This window comes from Nomascus leucogenys, chromosome 3, assembly GCF_006542625.1.
Source record: "Nomascus leucogenys isolate Asia chromosome 3, Asia_NLE_v1, whole genome shotgun sequence".
NCBI lineage: Eukaryota > Metazoa > Chordata > Mammalia > Primates > Hylobatidae > Nomascus > Nomascus leucogenys.
This window is the reverse complement of record NC_044383.1, coordinates 28,976,010-28,999,377: the sequence shown is the minus strand read 5'-3', so window position 1 is coordinate 28,999,377 and position 23,368 is coordinate 28,976,010. Positions and strand designations below refer to the sequence as shown.

Below are 23,368 nucleotides of genomic sequence, written 5' to 3'. Positions count from 1 at the left end.
GATGCAGCAGGAAGAACTCTGACTTCAGAGCCAAAATAGACCAAAATGTAAATATTACCTGGGGCATGCTGTGGGACGTAGGTCAGAAAGACAGTGTAGACCACTGTGTGAGAGCTGTCTGTCTGGATCAGACAGATCCTTCAGTTTGGTCACTCACAAGCTATGCAATCCAATCTCTCTCACTCAAAGTTTCCTCATCTGTAAAATGGGGACAAAGTAGTAGCCTCCACAGGACTGTTCAGGAGAATAAGAACATTTATAGCTAAATTTATCTAGGACTTAATCTTCGCTAGACCTTGTTCCAAGTGCTTTATGCCATTGATTCATTTAATCTTAATTGTGACCCCCTATATTAAGTATTATCACATCTCAATTTACAGATGAGGAATTGAAGTATAGAGAGATTGTGTGATTTATCGAAGGTCACACAACTGGTAGTTGGTAGGGTTGGAATTGAAACATAGGTAATTTTTCTCTAAAGTATGGACTCTCAGTCACTCCAATAGAATGCTGGTGGGTCCTTACCATATTTCTAGTCAAGAGTTAGTGCACTGCATAAATTATCATTCATCATTATCTTCTACATTATCTCCCCCAGCATCACTGCTTCAACTGTATATATTTGTTTCTTAATCTACTGATTGGAACCAAGAAATGACTTCGTCTGGATTAAATGAAGCAATGGCCATAGAAGACATATTGCCTGACTTAAAGGATGTCCTTATTAAATGCCAGTTTTCCAGGTAGCTATTTTCTGCTCTCCTCTTCTTTCTGCTGCCTTTTTTTCTTCTACTTTTCCTTCATCATAAAGTATTTGGTGCCTTGTGGACAGGATTCTTAATGTTACTTCCTATACCTACAACCACTGGGCAGATGGTCACCCCTCCCCTATTCTCCCCTTCTCCATGGGAGAAGTGTTTCCCTGGTTAAGCATTCAATTCCACATAGGTGTTGTGTGAAATGTTACCTCGTCAGAATTTTGCTTTAGTGTAGTTTTCTACAAGAAGTTCAAGATGAAGGCAAACAGGGTCCCTTTCTTTCTCAAAGAAATATTTTTTTTGGTGATGGGTGCAGTGGACATTTATCTTGCTTCATCCTGTGGCTGCCCAACATCTGAACTCCCTTCCATGTGTGTGGGAGACTTTCCCATCTCAGGAGGCAGATCTGCCTCCTCATTGCATCTCTAGGGTAGGGGCTAGTGATCTAGGTTTGGCCAATCAATGCTAGTGATACAAAAAAGTAAGCAGAAGGCTAGCTGGTGACAATGGAGGTGGCAGCAACATTCAGCATTCAACTCTTATGGTGCTTGTTAAAGCTGTAGCATCTAGGCTTAGTGATGCTGGTAATAGGGTCCTTATAGGACCAATTCTGTGGTGTGATTTCAGGTGTCATTCTGCCTGCAGAACCCCTGAGCCTAGCTTTCCAGCTCCCCCAGCAATTTTGGGAGTTACTCAATATCATTTTCATAAGATAATTTTCTTTTTTTCCTTTTCTTTTTCTTTTTTTTTTTTTTGACACAGAGTCTCACTCTGTCACCCAGGCTGTAGTGCAGTAGTGTGATCTTGGCCCACTGCAGCCTCTGCCTCCTGGGTTCAAGCAATTCTCCTGCCGCAGCCTTCTGAGTAGCTGGGATTACAGGCGCTCAACACAACATCTGGCTAATTTTTTGTATTTTTAGTAGAGACTGGATTTTGCCATGTTGGCCAGGCTGGTCTGGAACTCCTGACCTCAAGTGATCTGCCTGCCTTGACCTCCCAAAGTGCTGGGATTACAGGCATGAGCCATCATGCCCGGCTGCTTTTCATAAGATAATTTTCTCCAAATTTGTATTGGAGAATTGTTTTCTGTGGCTTACAACAGGAACATTGATACCATGCAATACGGTGTTGTGGAAAGCAGTATCAATCAAGTCCTAGAGCTTTTGCCTCTTTAGAAAGTTGACATGCTAAAAAGAACAGGTGGTTAGTAGCTGCAGCGGAGGTATTACTATTTAAATTCACCTGTTTTGTTTTTTATTGCACATTTATTGAGGGTCATCGCTGTGCCAGGCATTGGGCCAGGTGCTAAGGATATAGGATTGAGCAAAACAGATACTTCATGGACCTACGGTGATAGGAAGTCCTAATTGCAGTGATCATCTGGCTGGTTTTGTCTGCATTTCAGGTTTTGTTTCATAATCATTTGCCTCCTTAGAAATTCAGAGAGTTACAATGTAGACTGTTGTTTGATGTTAATCAATTAATTAATTTCCTATTTAGTTCTAAAGAGAATGTGAAGTGGCTTATCAAAAATACACAGATATAGTAAGATCAAAGAGTATCAAACAATAAAAACAGCATTTAGTAAAAAGGGAGCAGAGGATAAAAATCTTGACTGAAGACCATTAGAACAAGTTAACTCGGTACTCAGTGTGACTATTTAGACAAGAGGAAGACAAAGTGAGAAGACAGAGACAGTTAAAAGAGCCTTTAAGAAAGGATGTCAGTTTCACAAGAGAAATCCAAGTTTTAAGAGAAATTTGCTTTTAGGTCCTCATGTAAGAGGTGCTGAACATTTTATATAATATGGAAATAGGGCTGGGCGTGGTGGCTCACGCCTGTAATCCCAACACTTTGGGAGGCCGAGGGGGGTCGGATCATCTGAGATCAGGAGTTTGAGACCAGCCTGGCCAATATGGGGAAATCCCACCTTTACTTAAAAAAAAAATACAAAAATTAGCTGGGCGTGGTGGTGTGCACCTGTAATCCCAGCTACTCAGGAGGCTGAGGCAGGAGAATCGATTGAACCTGGGAGGTGGAAGTTGCAGTGAGCCGAGATCACACCGCTGCACTCCAGCCTGGGCGACAGAGCTAGACTCCATCTCAAAAAAAAAAAAAAAAAAAGGAAATAGGAATCATTTGAATGCCTCTCTATCTGTGCCTGCTGTGAGTGCTGATGGCAAAATATCTATTAGATTATTGAGGGGCTGGAAGGGGGTGTGTGTGTGTGTGTGTGTGTCTCTGTATGTGTCTGTGTGTATTTGTGATGTCAGGGAGAAGAAGCACAGTTTCCCAAAGTGTTATTTCACTGTGATGGTAAAAAAAAGAAAAAAAAAACCTGAAAGAAGACTTATTTGGGTGACATTTAGCGTAATCTCATGGATAACTTACAGTATACAGTTTGCTTTCTCCAGTTGTTTTTAACAGGGACAGAAGCCCTGGTGAGAAAGTGCATTCCCAGTGGGCATTTGTTGCCGACCCTATGGGGACTGTGTGAGGGCTAATCCTCACTCTCAACCTGCCTTTCCCAGCTGAAGTAGGTATTATGTCAGCAAGGGAAATGGAAGCCCCCTTTAACCTTTGTCCTCTCTTTTAAATTCCAAATTTATATGGGACAGCTCCTATCTTATAGGAAGACAAAGAATTTGATGATGTTGACATGATGATGGTGATAATAATGATAACAAGTACTATGAGGCTGTGGAGGCAAGCTCCATGGAAGAGGATTCTTCCCTGAAGAAAGGTTCTTCCCATGAAGCCCCTTCCATGTTGAAAACTGTGGCAGAGGACACATTCCAGGCTTAAGGGATACAGTAAGAAAGTTCATGGAGGTGGGGCAAGTACATGGAGCTTTGGATACCATTCTAAGAAGTTTGGATTTTATAAAAATGGTAGGTCGTTGAAAAATTTTGAGGAGGGCAATTCATGATATAATCTTCCTTATGTTTTAAGAGGCTATTTCTGTCAACAGTGTGGAGCTGTGTTGTTTAAAACAGTAGCCACTAGTCATATGTGGTTATGAAATGTGGTAGTGAAAAAATGTGGGTGGTCTGAACGGAAATGTGCTGTTAAGTATAAAATACACACTGGATTTTGAAGACTTGGTACAAAAATATGTAAAAATACATCAATAATTTTTATGTTGATTACAAATTGAAACTATTTTTGGTATCTTCAGTTCAATAAAAATTAAAAATTTCATTGGTTCTTTTTTATTTCAATAAAGCTACTAGAAATTTTAAAATTTCCTATGTGGCTTACATTTCTATTTGAAGGTGCCAGTGTGGAGGCTGGCTAGGAGAAGGAAAGAACCGAAGGCCAGGAGAAGAGAGGAAACTATTGCAAAACCTTAGGCAAGAGATGTTGAGGGTCAGATCTAAGGCAGTGACTCTAGGAATGAATGGGAGAGGAGTGGTAAAAAAAAAAAAAAAAAAACAACTTTTTAAAATAGGACTAGAGTTTTTATAGGTGTGGGGATCCAAAAGAGGGAGTCAAGCTTGCAAGTCAAGTGTCTAGTCTAGGTGACTAAGAAGATGAGGGGGTGATGGTTTTAGGTTTTGCTGCATATGGGTTTCAAGGTGAACACATACACGTATGAAGCAATGAGGAAGTCAGGTGTGAAGCTCAAGAGGGGATGTGGTGAAGTTGTAGATCCAGGAGTCAATACCAGGAGGTGGTAGTAGGACAGAAATGCACCTGATCACTGGGCTCATTCAGACAAGGAGAAAGGGAAAACAGAATGAGAGCCAAGCACGGAGAATTGGGGGAAATGATGGAGGTTGGGACTCAGAATTTAAGATGTGGATAAAAGAAGACAAGCTTGACTGAGGCTGGCCAGGGAGGACCCAGAAGATCCTGGTACATGTAGACCAAAGGAGACCTTTTCAGATGGGACAAGTTTACACATGCAGGAAGAAGAGGTTGTTGAGTGAGGCTGTCAGGCGTGTTGGGGTAGGCCTTTGACTGAGTCGCCTAAAAGCAGATGTCAAATTGCAAAAAAGTCTAGGAGTGAGGAAGAGGATACTGTGGGTACAGGTGAGAACTACTGGGAGAAGTTTGGGCACTAGAGAAGGCTAATGGGGACTCGGAAGCAGGGGGTTGGAGGCAGGGGGCTGGGGGTGGGGGCAGGGGCAGCTCAGGGCTGAGGGCAAGGATTTTCAGGCAAAGGGTGAAGGAGGGAGAGGGTGCAGGTGGAAGAGGACTATAATGGATGGGAGCAAGGCCAAGAAAACGAACTGGTGCAGGAGGCATGTGAAAATGTCACACTTGCGGGAGTCTTTCCTTTTTTGTCTGTTTTCAAACAAAAGCTTTTAAGCTACATCTCCTCAAGCCCATCCAAAGGATCCAACTCTGCCCGGGTTCCATCTGGGTAGGGCCTTCTTCAGACAGAAGAAAGAGAAGGAGGCCCCTCTCAGAGCGTCTGCCTCTTTTGCACCCGACTGCTCCTGCTCAAAGGCCGCGGGAAGCTGCGGGGACAGGATGGTGCACCTCCCCAGTGCGCATAGGACTTGGGAGACTACACTCCTCCGGGCTGTATGAGCCTCGGGTCCGCCCGGATCTCTTATACTGTGGCACCTCCGCCCAGAGCCTGAAGAGAAGAGCAGCACCGCGTCCCTCCCGAACCCCGAGCTTCGGCTCAGGCTGCAGCGCCGGGCCTCCTCCGGCAGGGGCGCTGGGAACTCGCGGATGGCCGGCTCTCGTCCAGCGCCCGGTCCCGCGCCCACCTGGGCCTGCGGCGCTGGAACTTTTCTTGGAACTACCCGCTACGCCCTGTCTTTGGAAACCCACAGATGCCAGGACCCGCCCCATTCTGGGCGGGACGTTGTCGTTGGCTTGGTTCTTCGGCCCAGCCTCCCCCGTTGCTAATTGCCATTTTGGCACCTGGTGGAAAAGCAAGTTCAAGAGGGCGGGGGCTCTCGGGAATCGCTGGATGTCTTTTTCCTTGGGCAGCTTAGATTCTCAGGCGCCTCTTCTGCCTCCTCCATCCCTCTTGGCTCTTACCTGGCGCCCTTTTGCCTCCTCTCCTCTCTCTCTCTCTTCCTTTTGCACCATTCTCTCGCCCCTTTTCTCCTTCATCTTGTCTTTGCTCTCTTCTCCCTCTCCCCTTTTCCCTCTATTTTCTCCTTCATTCCTTCCTCTCACCTTTCTTCCCTCTCCGCGCATTCCCCTCCCTCTCGCTCCACTTTAACCATCTTCTAGAGAGGAGGAACTCTACTCCCGAAGGGGAAGAGCAGGGCTGGAGGCTGTCTCTCTCTCCCTAAGCCTCCTCCCTCCTGCCTGCTCCTTTCTTAATAGCTCCTCCTGTAGCTCCTCTAGTCTCAGACTTTTCAACCCCTAGAAATCCCAGGGGCTTCTCGGAGGCGGCGGGCTACACCACATGTCCTGGGGCCTGTAAACCGCAGCTGGAGGTCGTCTTTGGGTTTAGCTCACTTCCCTTCAGCCCACCTAAAGTCTCCGTCTTCCTACGGTCACGAAGGGTCTCAGCTGCACCAAGCGCGCAGCTACATTCCTGCAGTGGCGGATTGGGAACCAGATAAGCCCACGCGGCTCCTGCCCGAGTACCCTCTTAACTGGCGGCCGACCCTTTGAAACAATTGAGTCCGTTCAGAAACGGACTGGTGAGAGTGAGGGCACGACCTCAAAATCCTAGGCAGCAAAATGAGGTCTGGATCCTCCCTGGAAGAGCAGACATCTCGACTACTCTCTCGCCCCACCTCTGGCCGGGAGGTCCGGGCAAGGAGAGTCCCTCAACCGAGAATATCTGGCAAGTCCCCGATCCCGCCGGGGCCTTCCGCCCCTCTTCCCTCATCCCCTAGGAGGCTTTATCAGGTTCTAACCGCTAGTAGTGGGGGCCGTGGGTGTTCGGGGCGCCAAGAGGAGGGGGCTGCCGAGAGCGGCCTGCCTAGTTCTCAGCATTGCCTCTTTGACCACTCTCAGGCTCCTGGAAATGCAAACACAGCCCGTGCGTGATCCGCGCGCGACCAAAAGCCAAGCGCACACCTCCCGCCCCCGTCCCACTTGCCATCGCTCACACTAACACGCACACATGCTCGTGCAAACGCGCACGCACGGAACCGCGCGCCCCCTCACACCCAACCGCGCTCAGGGCCCGGCTCAGCCAGGTGCCCCCACGCGGCAGCGCCGGGTCTGCCCGCCAGCCCCCTGCGAACCTCTCGCCTCACGCCTGCCTGCCTGCGCGCACGCACGCGCACGCACGCATTCCCCGCGCCCCCGCGCGGGGGCGCAGGCCTCGTGTGGCGGGGTTTGGCCGGGAGCCGGCCGGGCCAGGGAGCAGCGAGCAGAGTCCCGGGTGCATCCCGGGCTTGGCTTCCGTGCGCAGCCTCCCGGCGCGGAGGCACCTGGCTCCCCCTCGGCTCTAGAACGCGAACAGTTGGCGTTGAGCACACAACTCCTCCTCCCTCTCCCCCGAGACCCCAGTACCCTCCCCGCGCGCCATCTCCCGCCCCTCATAACAGGCCCGAAGAGTAAACCCCCAAACGCGTCCAGAAGCGGCTCCCAACTCTTCGCCGGGAGCACGTTGGAGGCTGGATTTCGGAGAGACTCGGGATTGGGGTCTATTGTCGGCCCCTCCTGGATCCGGCTTGAGTTTCATATTTTAAGAAGATTTTCTTATTACCTTTTTTTACTCCTTTTTACCAAATTTCTGGAGGAGCTCAGTGGGGAAGATTGGGGGGAATCTGATTTTAAGAAAGAAAGCACCGAAGGGGCAATTATTATTTTTCCTCGGGTTTGGAATCTGGACGAGAGAACGGGCGAGCGGGAGCTAGGAGGGAAGAGTGGAGAGGACCGGCGAGGCGCGCCAGCCGGAGCCACCTCCTTCCCGGCCGCCCCCTCCCCATTCCCCCTACACACACTAGCTCGCTCGCTCGCCGGCGCGCGCACACCCCCCGCGCCGGACCCGCACCTCGGCGGGCGCCACACACTCAGCAGCCCGAGCCGCGGTAGCCGCAGCGGGATGGAGGCGGCGCGCACGGAGCGCCCAGCAGGCTGGCCGGGGGCGCCGCTTGTCCGGACGGGGCTCCTACTCTTGTCTACGTGGGTCCTGGCCGGCGCCGAGATCACTTGGGACGCGACAGGCGGTCCCGGACGCCCAGCGGCCCCGGCTTCGCGGCCACCGGCGTTGTCTCCACTCTCGCCGCGGGCAGTGGCCAGCCAGTGGCCGGAGGAGCTGGAGACGGCGCGGAGAGCCGCCGTGCTGGGGCGCCGGGCCGGACCAGAGCTGCTGCCCCAGCAGGGCGGCGGCAGAGGCGGTGAGATGCAGGTGGAAGCCAGAGGGACGTCGCCCGCAGGCGAGCGGCGGGGCCGGGGCATCCCAGCTCCTGCCAAGGTTGGCGGCGCGAGGAGGAGTCGCCGGGCGCAGCCCCCAAGCACCCAGGAACGCGGGGACGCCTGGGCCACTGCTCCGGCCGATGGTTCCAGAGGAAGCCGTCCCCTGTCTAAGGGTTCCCGGGAGGAGGTGAAGGCGCCGCGGGCTGTGGGGTCGGCGGCTGAAGACCTCCGGCTGCCCAGCACCTCCTTCGCGCTGACCGGGGACTCGGCCCACAACCAAGCCATGGTGCACTGGTCGGGACACAACAGCAGCGTGAGTACCCACCCGGCGGCGGGTCCGCCTGTTTCCTGACACCGAAGGGGAATGGGGGGGCAGGAGCGAGGGACAGATAGTTCCTGGGGGGTCTAGGCAGGGGACGCCTCGACTTTTCGAGATAACAGGTTTGTCCGATTCCCCCCACGCCCCCAACAGGTTAATGGAGTTTGTTGTTAGACGCTGTGTGCGTTTGTTTACTGGAGACCCTAGGCTTCAGGCCGCGGGGAGGGGAGTGGAGGAAGGGGCCTCTTGAGTGGGGGAGGGATCTGTGCTCACTTTCTCCCATACTTGGCTTGGAGGGTCAGTTTTCCCCTTTGCGGGGTGCTTGAATTCTTGGATGAGAAAAAGGGCTGACTTGGGGCGGGAGCCGCTGATCAGACCGATTCCTGCGACTGCCCGGGCTCCCCTTACCCCCACCCCCCCGCTCCCGTCACGCGAAAGGGAACCCGGGAGGCCATTCGGACTCCCAGCCTCCTGCTCGCCTCGGGGTCGCTGCTTTCCGCTCCAGGCGCGCAGTCCTCCAGCCCAGGAGGGAGGCTCGGCCAAGTCGGCCCCAAGCCTTGGCCTTCAGGTAACCCCGCTTCCTCCTTCAAAGTCCAGGGAGCGGCCCTGGAAAGCCGTAGCAGAGGCGGTAAAAAAAAGTTTAAAGCGTGAGGCGAAATTCCGCATCCATCCAGCGCCCATGCCACACCGCTCGCCCTCACGCACGCACAGACACATGGAAGTCGCTGAGCAGAAAACTCTCGCCTTCACCATTGCGTCCTGCGCCACAAACGGCTCCCTGAGCGGAGTTGGGTCCCTGAGCTTCCTGCACACCTCTCTACCCGCTTTTCCCCGCCACCGGGTTCTCCTGGATAAGGATGTACCGAGAGGTGGCGTCGTTGAACCCGGTCTGGCCGACTCCGGCGTTCCGGACTGGGCGCCCGACTGAGCATCGCGCCTGCCTGGCAGCTGCAGGGGCCCGCAGCGCGTGCCCGGAGGGGCTCCCCCTACCTCGCCGGCACCCAGAGCTGTACAGCCAAGCAAAGAAAAGGCGGGGGACAGGTTCCCACCATCTCCCCCACTTCCCTCCCTCCCGCGGTCCCTACTTCAGCCAGATTTGGAAAATCCTTTCCTCTTCTCTGGCTCCATGGTTCAGATCAGAACCTGGCGTTGGGGAGGGTGCACGCTCCAGGCGGAGGATGACGGGTGTCTGTACAAGCAGCCTTGGGGAATTGATTTGATAGGAACTCACCCCGCAACTCCCTGCCGTTTTGTATTTCTCTTCATTACCGGTGTTTGATAAGATTTCTCTGGGAAATTTTTGCCTTATTTTAACAGAGCCTGGGATGTCCAGGATTGGGTATCTAATAAGTGGAAAATGAGGGGTCCGCAGAAGGTAGCACATAAGCAGTACCAAAGTGCAGATTTCTTGGTTTCTAATGATGCACAGCGCGGGCAGCCCAGCCTGGGTAGCCCATGCTGGGCTTGAAGGACAAGTGGAGTCCAGCTTCGCAGCGGCGCGGTGGCGGGCTTCATCTGCCTTGGATGAAGACCCCCGTAGCCTCGGGCTGACAGCTCTGGCTAGAGGGGTGGACAATGTGTGCCTTTGCAGGGCTCGTGTTTGAAGACTTCCAAGTCCCTTCCAAGAGGACTCGGATATGTGTGTGCTGGGGGGAGATTCTCTGACCTCAGGGTTGATTCTCTGACAGCAGGGGTTGTGAATCCCAACTTCATTTTAGTTTGATAATTAGGGTGTGTATGTGTGTGTGTGTGTGTGTGTGTGTGTGTGTGTCTGTGTGTTGGGGTTCTTACTTGGTGATGTTTGGATAGGATGTGTGGAAGTAAATATATCCTAGGAAAAGGAGGATGTAATGTCTTCACATCTGTGGCTTTACTACTGCCACGTTAGGACAGTATAAATTCACCCTCCCTGAAGAGTTTTTCTGTGTCTCTGCTTTTATTTTAAGGATTATTTTTGAGTATTTACAAAGCCTCTGAAGATGGAACTTTAGAGAAAATGCTTCCTGCAAATAGCAATTAACTGTGCATGGCCTTCTTTGCTCATCTTCAAAGCAGTTGTGCAGCAGAAGAGGTGAGGGGCAGGTCTGGCCCGTGCTTCCTGGGGAAATGACTCTTCAGTCAAATGACGGCCAAAGGGGTTTGGGAACTGGAGCAGTTGGGCTTGGAGTCCTTGGTGACAGCAGTGAGATTGGACAATGTATGAACAGCCCCCAGGACTTATTGGTTGTGCTCTTGGCCAGCCTTACAGCTCATGCAAGAGCACCACAGGTGGATGTAGGGCCATGCACTATCCTCTCTCTCCAATCTAGGGAAGAACTGCCTCTTTAGCCCCTAGGCTGGACCTGTCTCTTCTGACCACATTTTATAGGCAATACGAGAGAGACATCCTTGATTATGAGGTCTGTGAGCCTCTGTAAAGAAGATGGAGAAGCATACTCACATGGCCCTGTCTTTGAGACTTTAAGGAAATCTCCTGGAGAGTCACTGGGAAACCAGTTTCAGCAACATTTACCCAGTTGATTTTTCTCCCGTCGCCCTTTCCTGATGGCAGGAAAAGAAGGTGTTGTAAATAAAAGCCAGGGTGAAGAGTGATGGGGATAAGGACACTTTGGGAAAATTCCTTCATCATTGGTTTCAAAGGAGAGGGAGATGTCCATAAAACAGAGAACATGGGGCTTAGCTCCAGGCTCTTCTGACATGGAAAGAGAATTTTATCTTTTCTTCTGGCTTCTGGAGTATTAGACATGTCCTTCTTCAGGAGGCCACCAGTTTAATTTTTAACACAACGAGGGTTTCCTTGCTCTTCTTCCAAGTGTCTCTGATGCACCTGATTACTTGATATGAGTTCCCTTTTCGGGAGCGTTTTCAGTAACCCTATGAAATTGAAAATTGAACTCCATTCTGACTGAGTTTACAGTCAGGGATGCAGGGTGGTACATGCAGGAGAAGGGCCTTCAGCCCACCCCATTGGTCCAGTGTGTGCCCCAGGTGGTTGAGGGTACAGGAGGAGACCTTTGACCAAGGCTTGGGGTGGGTATTTGCCTTGGTCCCAGGACTGAGAAGAGATGGCTTTGGGGGCAAAGGAGAAGGAGTGCAATGGGCTTTGGGCAAAGGAATCAGGAGGGCATGGGGTCTGGGCACCACCTCTGACCATGTTGCCTGCCAGGTGCTCTGGCTGGAAAGTGAGTGGACTTGGCCTTGGAGCCTTTACTCTAGAGGAGCGATTTGCTATTTTTTCTCTCCAGTTGCCTCCAGCTGGAATCCTGGTGATTAATGGGTTAGAGAGTGTTTCACAAACACCCAGAGGGAGCCCAGTTCCCGTGGCTTATAGGGAAACAGAAAAACACATTATTCTGTCCTTTTCCTTCAAATGAAAGAAGAAGCCTCCCTGCTTGCTCAGTGAGTTGGCAAATGGCTCTGGAGAGTGGAAAGTTGTGAAGGCACAGTCCACTTCTCCACACCCCCTCCTCCTTGGATTAACCCTTCATGGGGCCCCCCATTCCTGGTGCCGAGGTGAAAACACTGCATCTGCCCTGACATTGGTCCTCATTTCCTTCCAGCAGCGCACTCGAAGTGGCAGCAATTTGCAGGTTGCTGCCCCTGCAGTGTATCTGCTTGGAATACTTGCCAGGTAGTTCTCAATTAATGTGCCCAACACTGCATCTTGGTGAAGAGAAATGGGGAGATGCTGATATTTCTAGGCCCTCCCAGATCGCCCTGCCCTGAGCATACTAGTAGGTGTAACACACAGATTCTCCCAGGCAGGATTTCCTACCCTTAACTAATTCAGCTGGACTGTGTTCTAAAATATTTACTCCTAATGTGCAAAATAGTGACAGATTTGATCAGATTAATTGTATTTCACTCACTGGATCATCTGATTGTGGCTCCCAAACAGATTTTTCAAATAGCTTTTGGCTGGATTGCCTTGTCTTCATCGTCCCTGCTCACAGTTCCTGTGTCACAATATCTTAATACATTCTGCCTTTTTGGAGGCTTAATAAAGAAGCCTGCCACAGAAGCCATTCTTCAGGGTTTTGCCAAAAAAAATTGTTTTCAATTAGTATTACAAGGGGAAACCATCTCAGTTGAGATGTAGCTGGGAAATGCATGGGGACATAACGGCACTAATTGCTCCTGGTCATTGTTGGTCTGAGGGGCCGTGGGGAGAGGAGGAGCTGGGAACAGGCTATTTATCTGCTCTGTGATTTCTCTGATGGCTGGATTACAGGGTGTGATTTCCTTCTCAGATCCTTCAGTGATTTCCAAGGTGAGCAGAAGTTGCAGACTCCTTAATTGGGAGGCCTGATTTAATGATTACAGAAATGCAGTGGCTGGAACTTGCTTTGTAGCTGGCAAAGAAGGAATGCCGGGAAGTGGCTTCTCCAGTGGTGTTGGATTTAAGGGAAGGGGAGTTGGTGACTTCGGTGGCAGGAAGGCTCAGTGGACAGAAGGGAAAATTGCTTTTTCCTTGGGCTGTGTAAATCTATTGTCAGTGAAGGAATCCTGGAACTGGTCGATCTGTGGGCCCTGAATCATCTCATAGGGAACAGAGAGGTGCGACAAAGCAGACACTCTGTGATAGAAAGATTTGGCTGGAGACTAGTGGTTTATCCAAGGCTAGGTACAGATTGGCTAAGTCACTTAAGGCCTGTGGCTTGACCTACCTGTTGATTTCCCGCTTTCTGCCTTCTTTTGGCCTCGGCTGGTTTGAGACACTTCCCTTATAGGGAGAAAATGTCAAAGGATGATTCTGCAGTAAGTCTGAAGGAGAAAAGAGGCCTTGTGGAGGAGGAGGTGGGAAATACAGAATGTGAGTGCCTAGTGGGTCACTAGGCAGTTCTGGTAAGCAAAACTGGCTCTGTGGGATGGATCGAATATGGCTAACCAAGTTTATTCTCCTGGTGTTGTGGGTAACTGAGGAAAGGCTCTGGATAGGGCTCTGACTTTGTCGGTAGTCAGTGGAGATGAGGGAGCTTTGCCTTACACATGGTTGGCACTTGATAATGTTTGACTGAGTGAATGAAAGACAGTCTCAAGTCTCATCAAGCAGAGGCTATAAATGAATTAGAAATTGTTGTTGCTTGGGATAGCAATGATTTCAGAACTTGACAGCTACTATAGCCAGGAGTGTTTCATCCATTTTGTCTACATTCTGGCTTGAGGAACTTCGGTTTCTTAAATTCAAATCCAGAGTCCATTAGCCTGGCATTCAAGGCTATGTATGTTCCGAGTCTACTTCTCCAACTTTGGATTTGACTCTTCCCTGATTGACTCCTGCATTCTGGCGAGGGCAGCGTCTTCATTGTCCCAAGCACCTTGAGGTCTCTTCCACTTGGGGTACCCTTCTTTCTTGATGAAAGGGCACCTATTATTCATAGCTCAGTTCAACATTCAGACTCAGTGGTTCTATGAAACTTTCCTTAGAAGCATTTATTTCTCTTTTCCTCTACTTGTTTATAGAATTTGCAGAATGCACCACACATTTGGTCATATTTAGTTTAGTACTTACTTTAGTCTTATATTATTTGGTGAGTGTTTTGAGGGTAAGAGCTGAAATAATTAAAACAGCAACCCCTCCCTCCAATCACCATCAAGTGTGAGTTCTGTTCTTCTCATCCATGCCTGGCAGCATGTGCCGTAGGGTAGTACATAGCTCAGTAATACTGAACCCACCTGGGGAGTTGGACCGTACTTTAGCTGCAGGGTAAGAGGAGAGGAAAGATCATTTTGGCCTAAGATAATTAACAGGTTAACACTGTCTCTTAATAACACTGAGTGTAGAAAACTGGTGTGTTATTTCATATATGAATGTTAACATAAGATTCAGAGGGACTCTATGCTACTTAGTAAGAGGATAGAAATAAGGACTAGTTAACAATCTTGGCTTCTCATGCACTTCAGAGATCATATGGACACCCCCATAAGGCATTCATCCATTTTCTGAGTGTTTCCTGTGTATGTGGCATTGTCCTAGAAACTGTGGGGTTGGTAGAAGTGTGATAGAGAGGAGACAAAGAAGGATGAGACAGCATTTGCCTCATGGTCCTGCTGACATGCTTTGGATGTGAGACTGCTCTTCTGTAAAGTTAAATAACACATGACAACAAGACAGATGCCATAGGGTGATATGTGGTTAATTGTCAAGTGATCGTTTCAGGCTATGAGCTTGCAGAAGAGAGGATCCCTGTGGGACATACTACAGGAATTTGAGACTTGCAGAATGTCAAGGCTGGAAGTGTACTTGGGAATTGTCTTCATCAAATCACTCATGATAGAGATGAGGATATGAGGCTTAGACAGAAACATGGCAGCCGACCTTGGACCCTGCTTATTTTTTTTTCTCTTGGAAAAGCCATCCCCTCTTCCCACCCATTTTTCTCCTTTCTTCTCAGATTAACAGAGCATTTTCCTTCTAAGAGGATTTGTGTGTTTTCACTCTGGTGAGGTGCCCATTTTATAGGTAGGGTAGACTGAGGCCCCAGGATGGGTATCATATGAGGCTAGTCAGAGACATTTAGGAATAGATTCTTTCCTTCTGTTCTGGGCCATGCTCTATAGTCACCCTGCCCACCCACCACAGTGGCTGCAGACAATGAATAACAAGCTAGTTAATGTTGGACAAGCTGTATCTTACTAACCATTGTTAATGGGGGCCTCTTGTGAGTCACCTCGTTATTTGAGTTAGTGAGTGAATCAAGCCTAGTTACATCACAACCAGGAATATTTTGCTCATTTATTTTGATCAGTGTAGTTTGGATTTAATTATTTATGGAACTACTGTTGTTTATAGTACACTAATAAATGTTCTATAGTAAATTTGGAAAAAATTATGGAGTCTAAGAACCTCAGGATTGCACAGGTTGTCTTCTGCTATTGAGTGCATGCAGGGAATCAGAGGAAGCCATCCCTGCTTGGTTGAGATGAGAGGGTCCTGCAGCAGAGTGGGACCAGCAGGGTTCTTGGTCAGTAAAACTGTGCCCTTGGCTAAGTAGGGGACTGTTACTTGGCATGCATTGGAAAGAGAAGAAACCTTCTTTAGGGGAAAAACTGGAAATAAAGCTATGTAGGATAATCAAGGATTCTATTGGGTTGTGGGATTATTTAGTATGGGTATATGGTACAACTTGTGTGAATTCATATTTGTGGAGAGATTTCATCATGAATGCAATCCTTTTCTGGATTTGTTGAGAACAGATAGACTGGGAACCTGAAACAGGCCACATACTAAATAAGGTAATGGATTTTGCAGCCAGTGCCTGGGTTCAAGTCCTGTCTCTGTTTCTTAATAGCTGTGTGACATTGGGCAAGTTGTTACCCTCTCTGCTGTTTCTTCATCTGAAAAAAGGGGGTGATGATATAGTATCTCTACCTTGGGCTGTTGTAAGAATTAAGCGAGACTATACAGGGCAGAGTGCTTAAAAGTAGTGCCTGACCCATTTGTAGCAAGTACTCAAGATACTTTAGTTTAGTTGTTATTTTTATATCTGGAAGGGGCCTTCCCTTAATTTTCAGATTGAAATGTTGAAGCAGAGGGAGGAGGCACTTGCTCAAAGTTTCCCAGTGAGCTGATGGCAAGGCCTTGGCTAGAACCCAGTTCTCATCAAGATGCTCATTTCAACCACCTCCTATAGTTCATGCTTCCGGTCAATGAGTCTTTGCCATGTCTATCTTTTATGTCATGCTAAAGTAGACATTGAAAAGGATCTAGACGTGAATGAGTGGGGACCTGTATTCTTGAAATTCATACTCAGAATTTGTAATAGAAACAGAATCATATTCATTAGATGATTACACTAATAAGCTATGAATAAGTGTAACATTATTACAGGGCTTTTATTGCATGGAGAGTTAAGGGATCCAGAAAGATGAAGAGTAACTTCTCTCAGATTGGGCATCCATGATACAACTCACAGCTAATCAAGGGAGACTTCTTGAGGGAAGTGAGTAAAGTGTGTAGCTTCTAGAACATTGGAGAACACTGGGTTGCTGGGGCTGGTTGGCAAGCAACCCAGTCTTGTGCCAAAGACTCATCTATGCCAAAGTCATGGGCTAGACCTCACTGTTACATTTTTCCTCTCCTCTTCTGTATTTGTGCCTGTCGTGAAATGGGCATATCACATGGATTGGAGCTATCTGTAGAATATCTGCAGCCTCTTCCCCAGAATTATCACACTGGTACAATCCACTACTTTGTGGTGATCTATACCCATAGAGTTGTAGGCTTGAGTTCCCTTTTTGCCTTCACCCTGTGTACCAAGAGTGGAACCTGAGAGCCCTGCGTAGACACTAGAGGGAGTGTTGCCCTGGGAAAGAAGTGAAAATAAATAGGATGAAATAACAAGACAATGCTGCACCAGGAATTGTTCCGAAGGAGGGAAGATGAAAAGTAGCCTGTAAGTGAATTGTGTAGGGGTTGTATGATGATCCATAGATGAATAATCATTTGGCAGCAGGGCAGTTTTCAATACTGGAGGGCTGATCATTCAGCCTCTTCCTACAGAAGAAAGGGGAGTAGATGCAAACATGTTCATTCAGCAGTTAGATACTCAGACCATTAATGACTGAACTAACACTCTACAAATAGATTCCGCTGGAAGTGATGCTTAGGCTGGATTCTCCCATCTCTTCTGTGTTTCCTTCCTTTTTGCTTCCTTGCTCTCTTGTATCTGGTGGTTAGTCAATAGGTGCTTATTGAGTTGAACAGAATAAATACTTGCTTAAATACTTAAAAGTGCCTGGGTAAAGAACAAGTGTCTTAGGGATGGAGTAGTGTCTGGCCTGCTATTGCTGGCCTGGGGTCTGCACCCTGGGACATTGTGGCTGTCTCTCACAGGCTCTCAGGTCCCACATGCCTGACATTCTCCCAAAAGCCTTTTTGACATCTATGGTCAGGTAGGCAGTTTCTCATTCAGATGGTTAGAATCAGGTTAAAGATTACACTGCTGCATAAGAAATAAACTTTTTCTTTTAAAAATCTGTTCTCAGTGGGAGATGAAGAACAATTACTGAGTTGAACATTTTCAAGACTAGAAAAATAGCTCAAGCTGCCATATCTGAATGTGATTACACATAGTGGGGGAACTTGTCTACATTAAGAGTTCTGAGACAATGAAGCTGGTGACACAGAGAAACTTCTTTTCCAGAGTGGTAGTGGAAGAGGAGGGTATCCTTAGTGGTGAAAGAGTTGCTTATCTCACTGTGTTGCTTTCAGTGTTATTCATGCTTGAAAGCAAACTCTTGTTTGAAAGATTTCTCAAAACTCTAAAGCGTCTTTTCTATCATAAGAAGGTCCCTAAGCCAGAGCAACCTTGAACAAGTCTCTAAGCTGTAGTTTCACTGGCTGTAAAATGATGATAATCCTGGACTTGCAGGATTGTTGTGAATCTTAGAGATGATTCCTATAAAGGGCCTAGCATAATAGGCTATTTTAACATAAGAATGTTAATTTTTGTAATTCCAGTACTTTGGGAGGCTGAGGTGGGCAGATCACTTGAGGTCAGGAGTTTGAGACTAGCCTGGCCAACATAGTGAAACCTCCGGGCTCTACTAAAAAAAAACAAAAAACAAAAAACAAATACAAAAATTAGCTGGGCATGGTGGCACATGCCTTTAATCCCAGATACATGGGAGGCTCAGGCTGGAGAATCTCTTGAACTCAGGAGGTAGGGGTTGCAGTGAGCCAAGATGGTGCCACTGCATTCCCCAGCCTGGGTGACAGAGTGAGACTCCGTCTCAAAAAAAAAAAAAGAATGTTAATTCTCATTTGGAGATCTGTTGGTACTCTACCTGTATTCCCGGGGTGTTCCTTTGCTCTGCATGCTGGCCTGATTTCCAACCACCAGCACCAGGGACCAGCTTTCCCTGGCCACTATAGCTTGCTTTGATCACACAAGGTACAGGCTGGAAGAGTCAAGGAATTAATGCCTGTGAGGGAGCAGGGAGCAGCCATTACCAATGACTGGTGGGAGTTGATGGATAAATATCCAGCCCCCTTGACCACTGGGGTTGGCTAACTCTGAGACATGTTTCTTTCATGGTCTCCCAGAGCTTCCCCTGGGATTAAACCCCAGTTTTAAATATGTTTTAAATGTGTTTGTGTGTGTTTTAAATGGGTGCATTATTAGTAAGGAGAGAGCCTGCAAGTGTGATTTTAAAAAATGGAAAATGCTTCTTTCAAGCATGCCTAGATTTGGTCTTACTTCAAGAAGATGTATTTTCATTCATTCTTTCACTCATTCATTCAATAATTTGTTTGCTTAGTATGATGCCAGTTATTTGAATTTTCTGGGATTCAGTTTCCTCACCTATAAAATGAAAAAGTTGCAAAAATTGGTGCAGCTCATCTTACCACAAAGTAGATGTGATATTAGGTCAGTCATTTCTTGATTGGTGAAATGGGGACAATTCCTATTTGCTCCCTTTATGTCATAGTTAAAAAAATGAGATGGTGCACATGGAAGCATTTTGAAAAGAATAGGGGGTGATATGAACTCAAGTTGTTAGTTTACCTCACCTCTCCTTCATTCCTTAAGGAGCTAGAGTCCCTTTGACAACAGATTTGAGACCAGATGCAGCTCTTGCCTTCTTCTGCCTTCTCAGTACAAACGAACACTTCCATTAACATGCATACCATGGTAGTGAGAACCCCAAGATTCTTATTCCAGACATGGAATAAGAATAAACTGATGTACAATTTATTTCAAGTCACATCTGGTATAATAAAATTCTCAGATGGGAGTGTAATTTGGATGTTTTAACAAAACATTTGCCCCAGGTCGTGACCTGTATTGATTGCTCTGCCTTACTCTTTTCAGATCATGTGAAGTGTTTAGAGAGCACCTACTATATGCCTAGTGAGGCAGCATGTGCAAAAAATCTATGTGGTGCAGACTGGACACCGAAGAAAACTTACAATTTTGTGTGTGGTAAACATATGTTGGACAGATATTGCAGAGAACAGTGTGAGATAGCATAAGACATGTGCTAATTGGAGCATGCTTAGTAAATAACTTGAACATAATCAAGACCACAGTGAATGAAAGTTAATGAAATTGTTAAAAAATTCTGGTTGTTTTTATTATCTGCAACAAAATCTACTAGCACAATAAGAAATAGATGTCGTACTCTATCACCAAACCTGGGTCACTTGACAAGGAGTGTCCTGAGCTTTGAGGTCAAATAGATTACCTGTTGTTCTGACAATTGTTCAGAATTCTGCCATGTCAGTGTGGTGTATAAATTTCTTATGGAGAACTCTGTTTTACCGTGTGTTTCTACTTGTTTTATTTTCTTTATAGGAAGATAAAGAATATGCTATTTCATCATAGTACTATGATATTCCAACTTTTTAGTTGTATTATTATTAGATATTCTAATTTGTACTGATTTCTTTCTTTCTAGGCCTGTTTCCCTTCTGTCATCTTGAGATTTCTATTTATTTTACTCTTGGATGAGTGCCTCTGTTTTTTGGATCCCATTCCTCTGTTGTGGGCTGCCTTTCATTTTTCTATGGCATATCCTCAAGTAGTCTTTTTTCAGAGAATGCATGGGAATGTCTTGGTTTATACCTTTTGTCCTGATAGAATATGAATGGATGTATTTTGACTCTCAAAAGATCCAGGCTTAGATGATGAATCATATGGTCACCCAGTGCTTGGGAGATATTAATCCTTTAAAAATTTTTAATTTAAAAAATTTTTTGTGGGTACATAGTAGGCATATATATTTATGGGGTACGTGAGATGTTTTGGTACAGATATGCATTGCATAATAATCACATCATGGAAGATAGGATCTCTATCCATTCAAGCACTTATCATTTGTGTTACCAATAATCCAGATTATACTCTTTTAGTTATTTTAAAATGTACAATTAAATTATTATTGACTCTAGTCACCCTTTTGTGCTATCAAATACTAGGCCTTATTCATTCATTTTATTTTTTGTACCCATTGATAATCCCCACCTACCCCTCTCCCCCACTACCCTTCCTGCCTCTGGTAATCATTCTTCTACTCTGTGTCCATGGGCTCAGTTGTTTTCATTTTTAGACCCCACAAAGAAGTGAGAACATGCCATGTGTGTCTTTTGGTGCCTGGCTTATTTCACTTAACATAATGACCTCTACTTCCATCCATGTTTTTGCAAATGACTGAATCTCATTCATTTTATGACTGAATAGTACTCCATTGTGTATATGTACCACATTTTCTTTATCCATTCGTCTGTTGATGGACAGGTTGCTTGCAAATCTTGGCTATTGTGAATAGTGCTGCAGCAAACATGGGAGTGCAGATATCTCTTTGATATATTGATTTCCTTTCTTTTGAGTATATACCCAGCAGTGAGATTGCTGGATTGTATGATAGCTCTATTTTTAGTTTTTTGAGAAACCTCCAAACTGTTCTCCACAGTAGTTGCACTAATTTACATTCCCACCAACAGTGTACAAGGGTTCCCTTTTCTCCATGTCCTCACCAGCATTTGTTATTGCCTGTCTTTTCGCTATAAGCCATTTTAACTGGGGTGAGATGATATGTTATTGTGGTTTTGATTTGCATTTCTCTGATGATCAGGAGATCTACTTTTAAAAAAGATTCTTGGCATGTCTAAAATTTTGTTTTGCTCTCACATTGGCTTGGTGGTTCCTCTGGACATAGAAATCTAGGGTCAAAAAAAGTTTTTCTTGGATTTGGGAAGTACTTAGGTTACTTGATGATTTTATATCATGTGCTATTTGGCATTATATGTGTCTCCCCTTTTACTCATGGACTGATGATGGTGGGAAAAGGAGGTACATAACATAAGATACCTGTGACTTTGTTCAAATTATTGATGTGCAACCCTTGAGGAAGCCTGATGCATTAAAACTGGATTTACACAAAATCAGTAGTATAAGGTGGGAGATTAAACACTCTGCAGAGCCATTTGCTATTGACACTCGTTATCCAAATACCTTCAGTGTAAAACTCAACCAAAAGAAGTAGTTTTAGGCAGGGTGCGGTGGCTCATGCCTGTAATCCCAGCACTTTGGGAGACCGAGGCAGGCAGATTACCTGAGGTCGGGAGTTTGAGACCAGCCTGGCCAACATGGTGAAACCTTGTCTCTAGTAAAAATTCAAAAATTAGCCAGGTGTGGTGGCATACACCTGTAGTTCCAGCTACTTGGGAGGCTGAGGCAGGAGAATCACTTGAACCGGGGAGGCAGAGGTTGCAGTGAGCAGAGATCACATCACTGCACTCCAGCTTGGGTAACAGAGCTCCGTCGCAAAAAAAAAAAAAGTAGTAGTTTTATTTATTTAATTTTAGCTTCGGGGGTACATGTGAAGGTTTGTTATGTAGGTACACTCATTTCATGGGGACTTGTTGTACAGATTATTTTGTCATCCAGGTATTTAAGCCTAGTACTGAATAGTTATTTTTTCTGCTCCTGCCATCCTCCACTCTCAAATAGCCCCCAGTGTCTGTTGTTCCTTCCTTTGTGTTCGTGAGTTCTCATCATTTAGCTCCCACTTGTAAGTGAGGACATGTGGTATTTGGTTTCTTTTTATTTAAAAAAATTTAAAATCATTTTTAAAAACCACAGCAATAGCCAATTAATATGGTTTGGAACTGTGTTCTTGCCCAAATCTCATGTTAAATTGTAATCCTCATTGTTAGAGGTGGGGCATGGTGGGAGGTGATTGGATCATGGAGACAAATTTCTCATGAATGGTTTAGCACCATCCTCTTGGTACTGTCCTTGTGACAGTGAGTGAGTTCTCATAAGATCTGGTTGGTTAAAAGTGTTCAGTGCCTCCCGCCTTGCTCCTGCTCCTGCCGTGTAAGACATCTGCTCCCCCTTTGCCTTCTGCCATGATTGGAAGTTTCCTGAGGTCTCCCCAGAAGCAGAAGCCAATGTGTTTCCTGTACAGCCTGCAGAACCATGAGCCAATTAAACTTCTTTTATTAAATATAAAATACACAGTCCTAGATATTTCTTTATAGCAGTGTGAGAATGGACTAACACATCAATATTCAATGCATATTTGTGGAGTCCCCTCTATGTGCCAGGTGCTGCTGGATTCTGAGTCTGTAATGGTGAGCAGCGCTCTGATGGAGAGGTACATGACAACACTAGGGACATTTAACTTAGGAAGGGCAGAGAGGGAGATGCAGATGAGTGGAGATTGCAAAGATGTGCGGGGTAGATTAGGTTCAGAGGAGAGGGCATAGTGTTCTGGGCATATGGCTTCTGTGGCAGGGAGGAGCAAGGTATTTGAAGGGGAAAGGAAGGACATTGTGGCTGGAGCAGAGGGGCTGGGGGATGGTGAGAGATGAGATGAAGCTAGACAGGCAGGCATGGGCAGGACTAAGCAAGGGTTTAGTTCTTTATCCCAACAGCAAAGGGATGGCCTGGCATGGTGGCTTATGCGTGCAATTCTAACACTTTGGGAGGCTGAGGAAGGCAGATCCCCTGAGCCCAGGAGTTTGAGAGGCAACATGGAGAAACTCTGTCTCTACAAAAAATACACACACAAACAAAATTAGCTGGGCATGGTGGCATGCACCTGTGGTCCCAGCTACTCAGGTGGCTGAGGCTGAGGTGGGAGGATCACTTGAGCCCAGGAGGTTGAGGCTGCAGTGAGCTGCGATCACGCCACTGCACTCTAACCTGGATGACAGAGTGAGACCTTGTCAAAAAAAAAAAAAAAAAAAAAAAAGAAGAAGAAGAAAAAAGTAAAGAGGTGAGCCATGAAAAGGTTTATAGTAGGAGAGTGATAAAATGATAAAATTAAACGTACATTAAAAAATCACTCTGATCACCCTGTGGGTTAGAGGGAAAAAAGGATGAATGCTAAGAGGATGTAGCTGAAGAGGATGATGGCTTGGATGGTGGCAGTGGGGGTAGATAAGAAGGAGTCCACTGAAGAAAGATTTGGCAGATGTAGTTGATTGTGTCGTTAGCTCCAATTCTTCGCTTCTCTTTATAACTCCCTTTGTGTGGGACCTTTGCAG

At 46.7% G+C, this 23,368-nt stretch overlaps 1 protein-coding gene across 1 annotated transcript in view; it reads left to right on the top strand.

Moving 5' to 3' along the window:
• The first annotated feature begins 7,520 nt into the window (after positions 1-7,520).
• Positions 7,521-23,368, top strand: part of SORCS3 (sortilin related VPS10 domain containing receptor 3) — a 620,618-nt gene continuing 604,770 nt past the window's right edge. Inside the window, exon 1 of the mRNA XM_003255445.3 lies at positions 7,521-8,361. Coding sequence (XP_003255493.1) covers positions 7,735-8,361 — 627 coding nt within the window. The 5' untranslated portion in view covers positions 7,521-7,734. The remainder of the gene's footprint in view (positions 8,362-23,368) is intronic.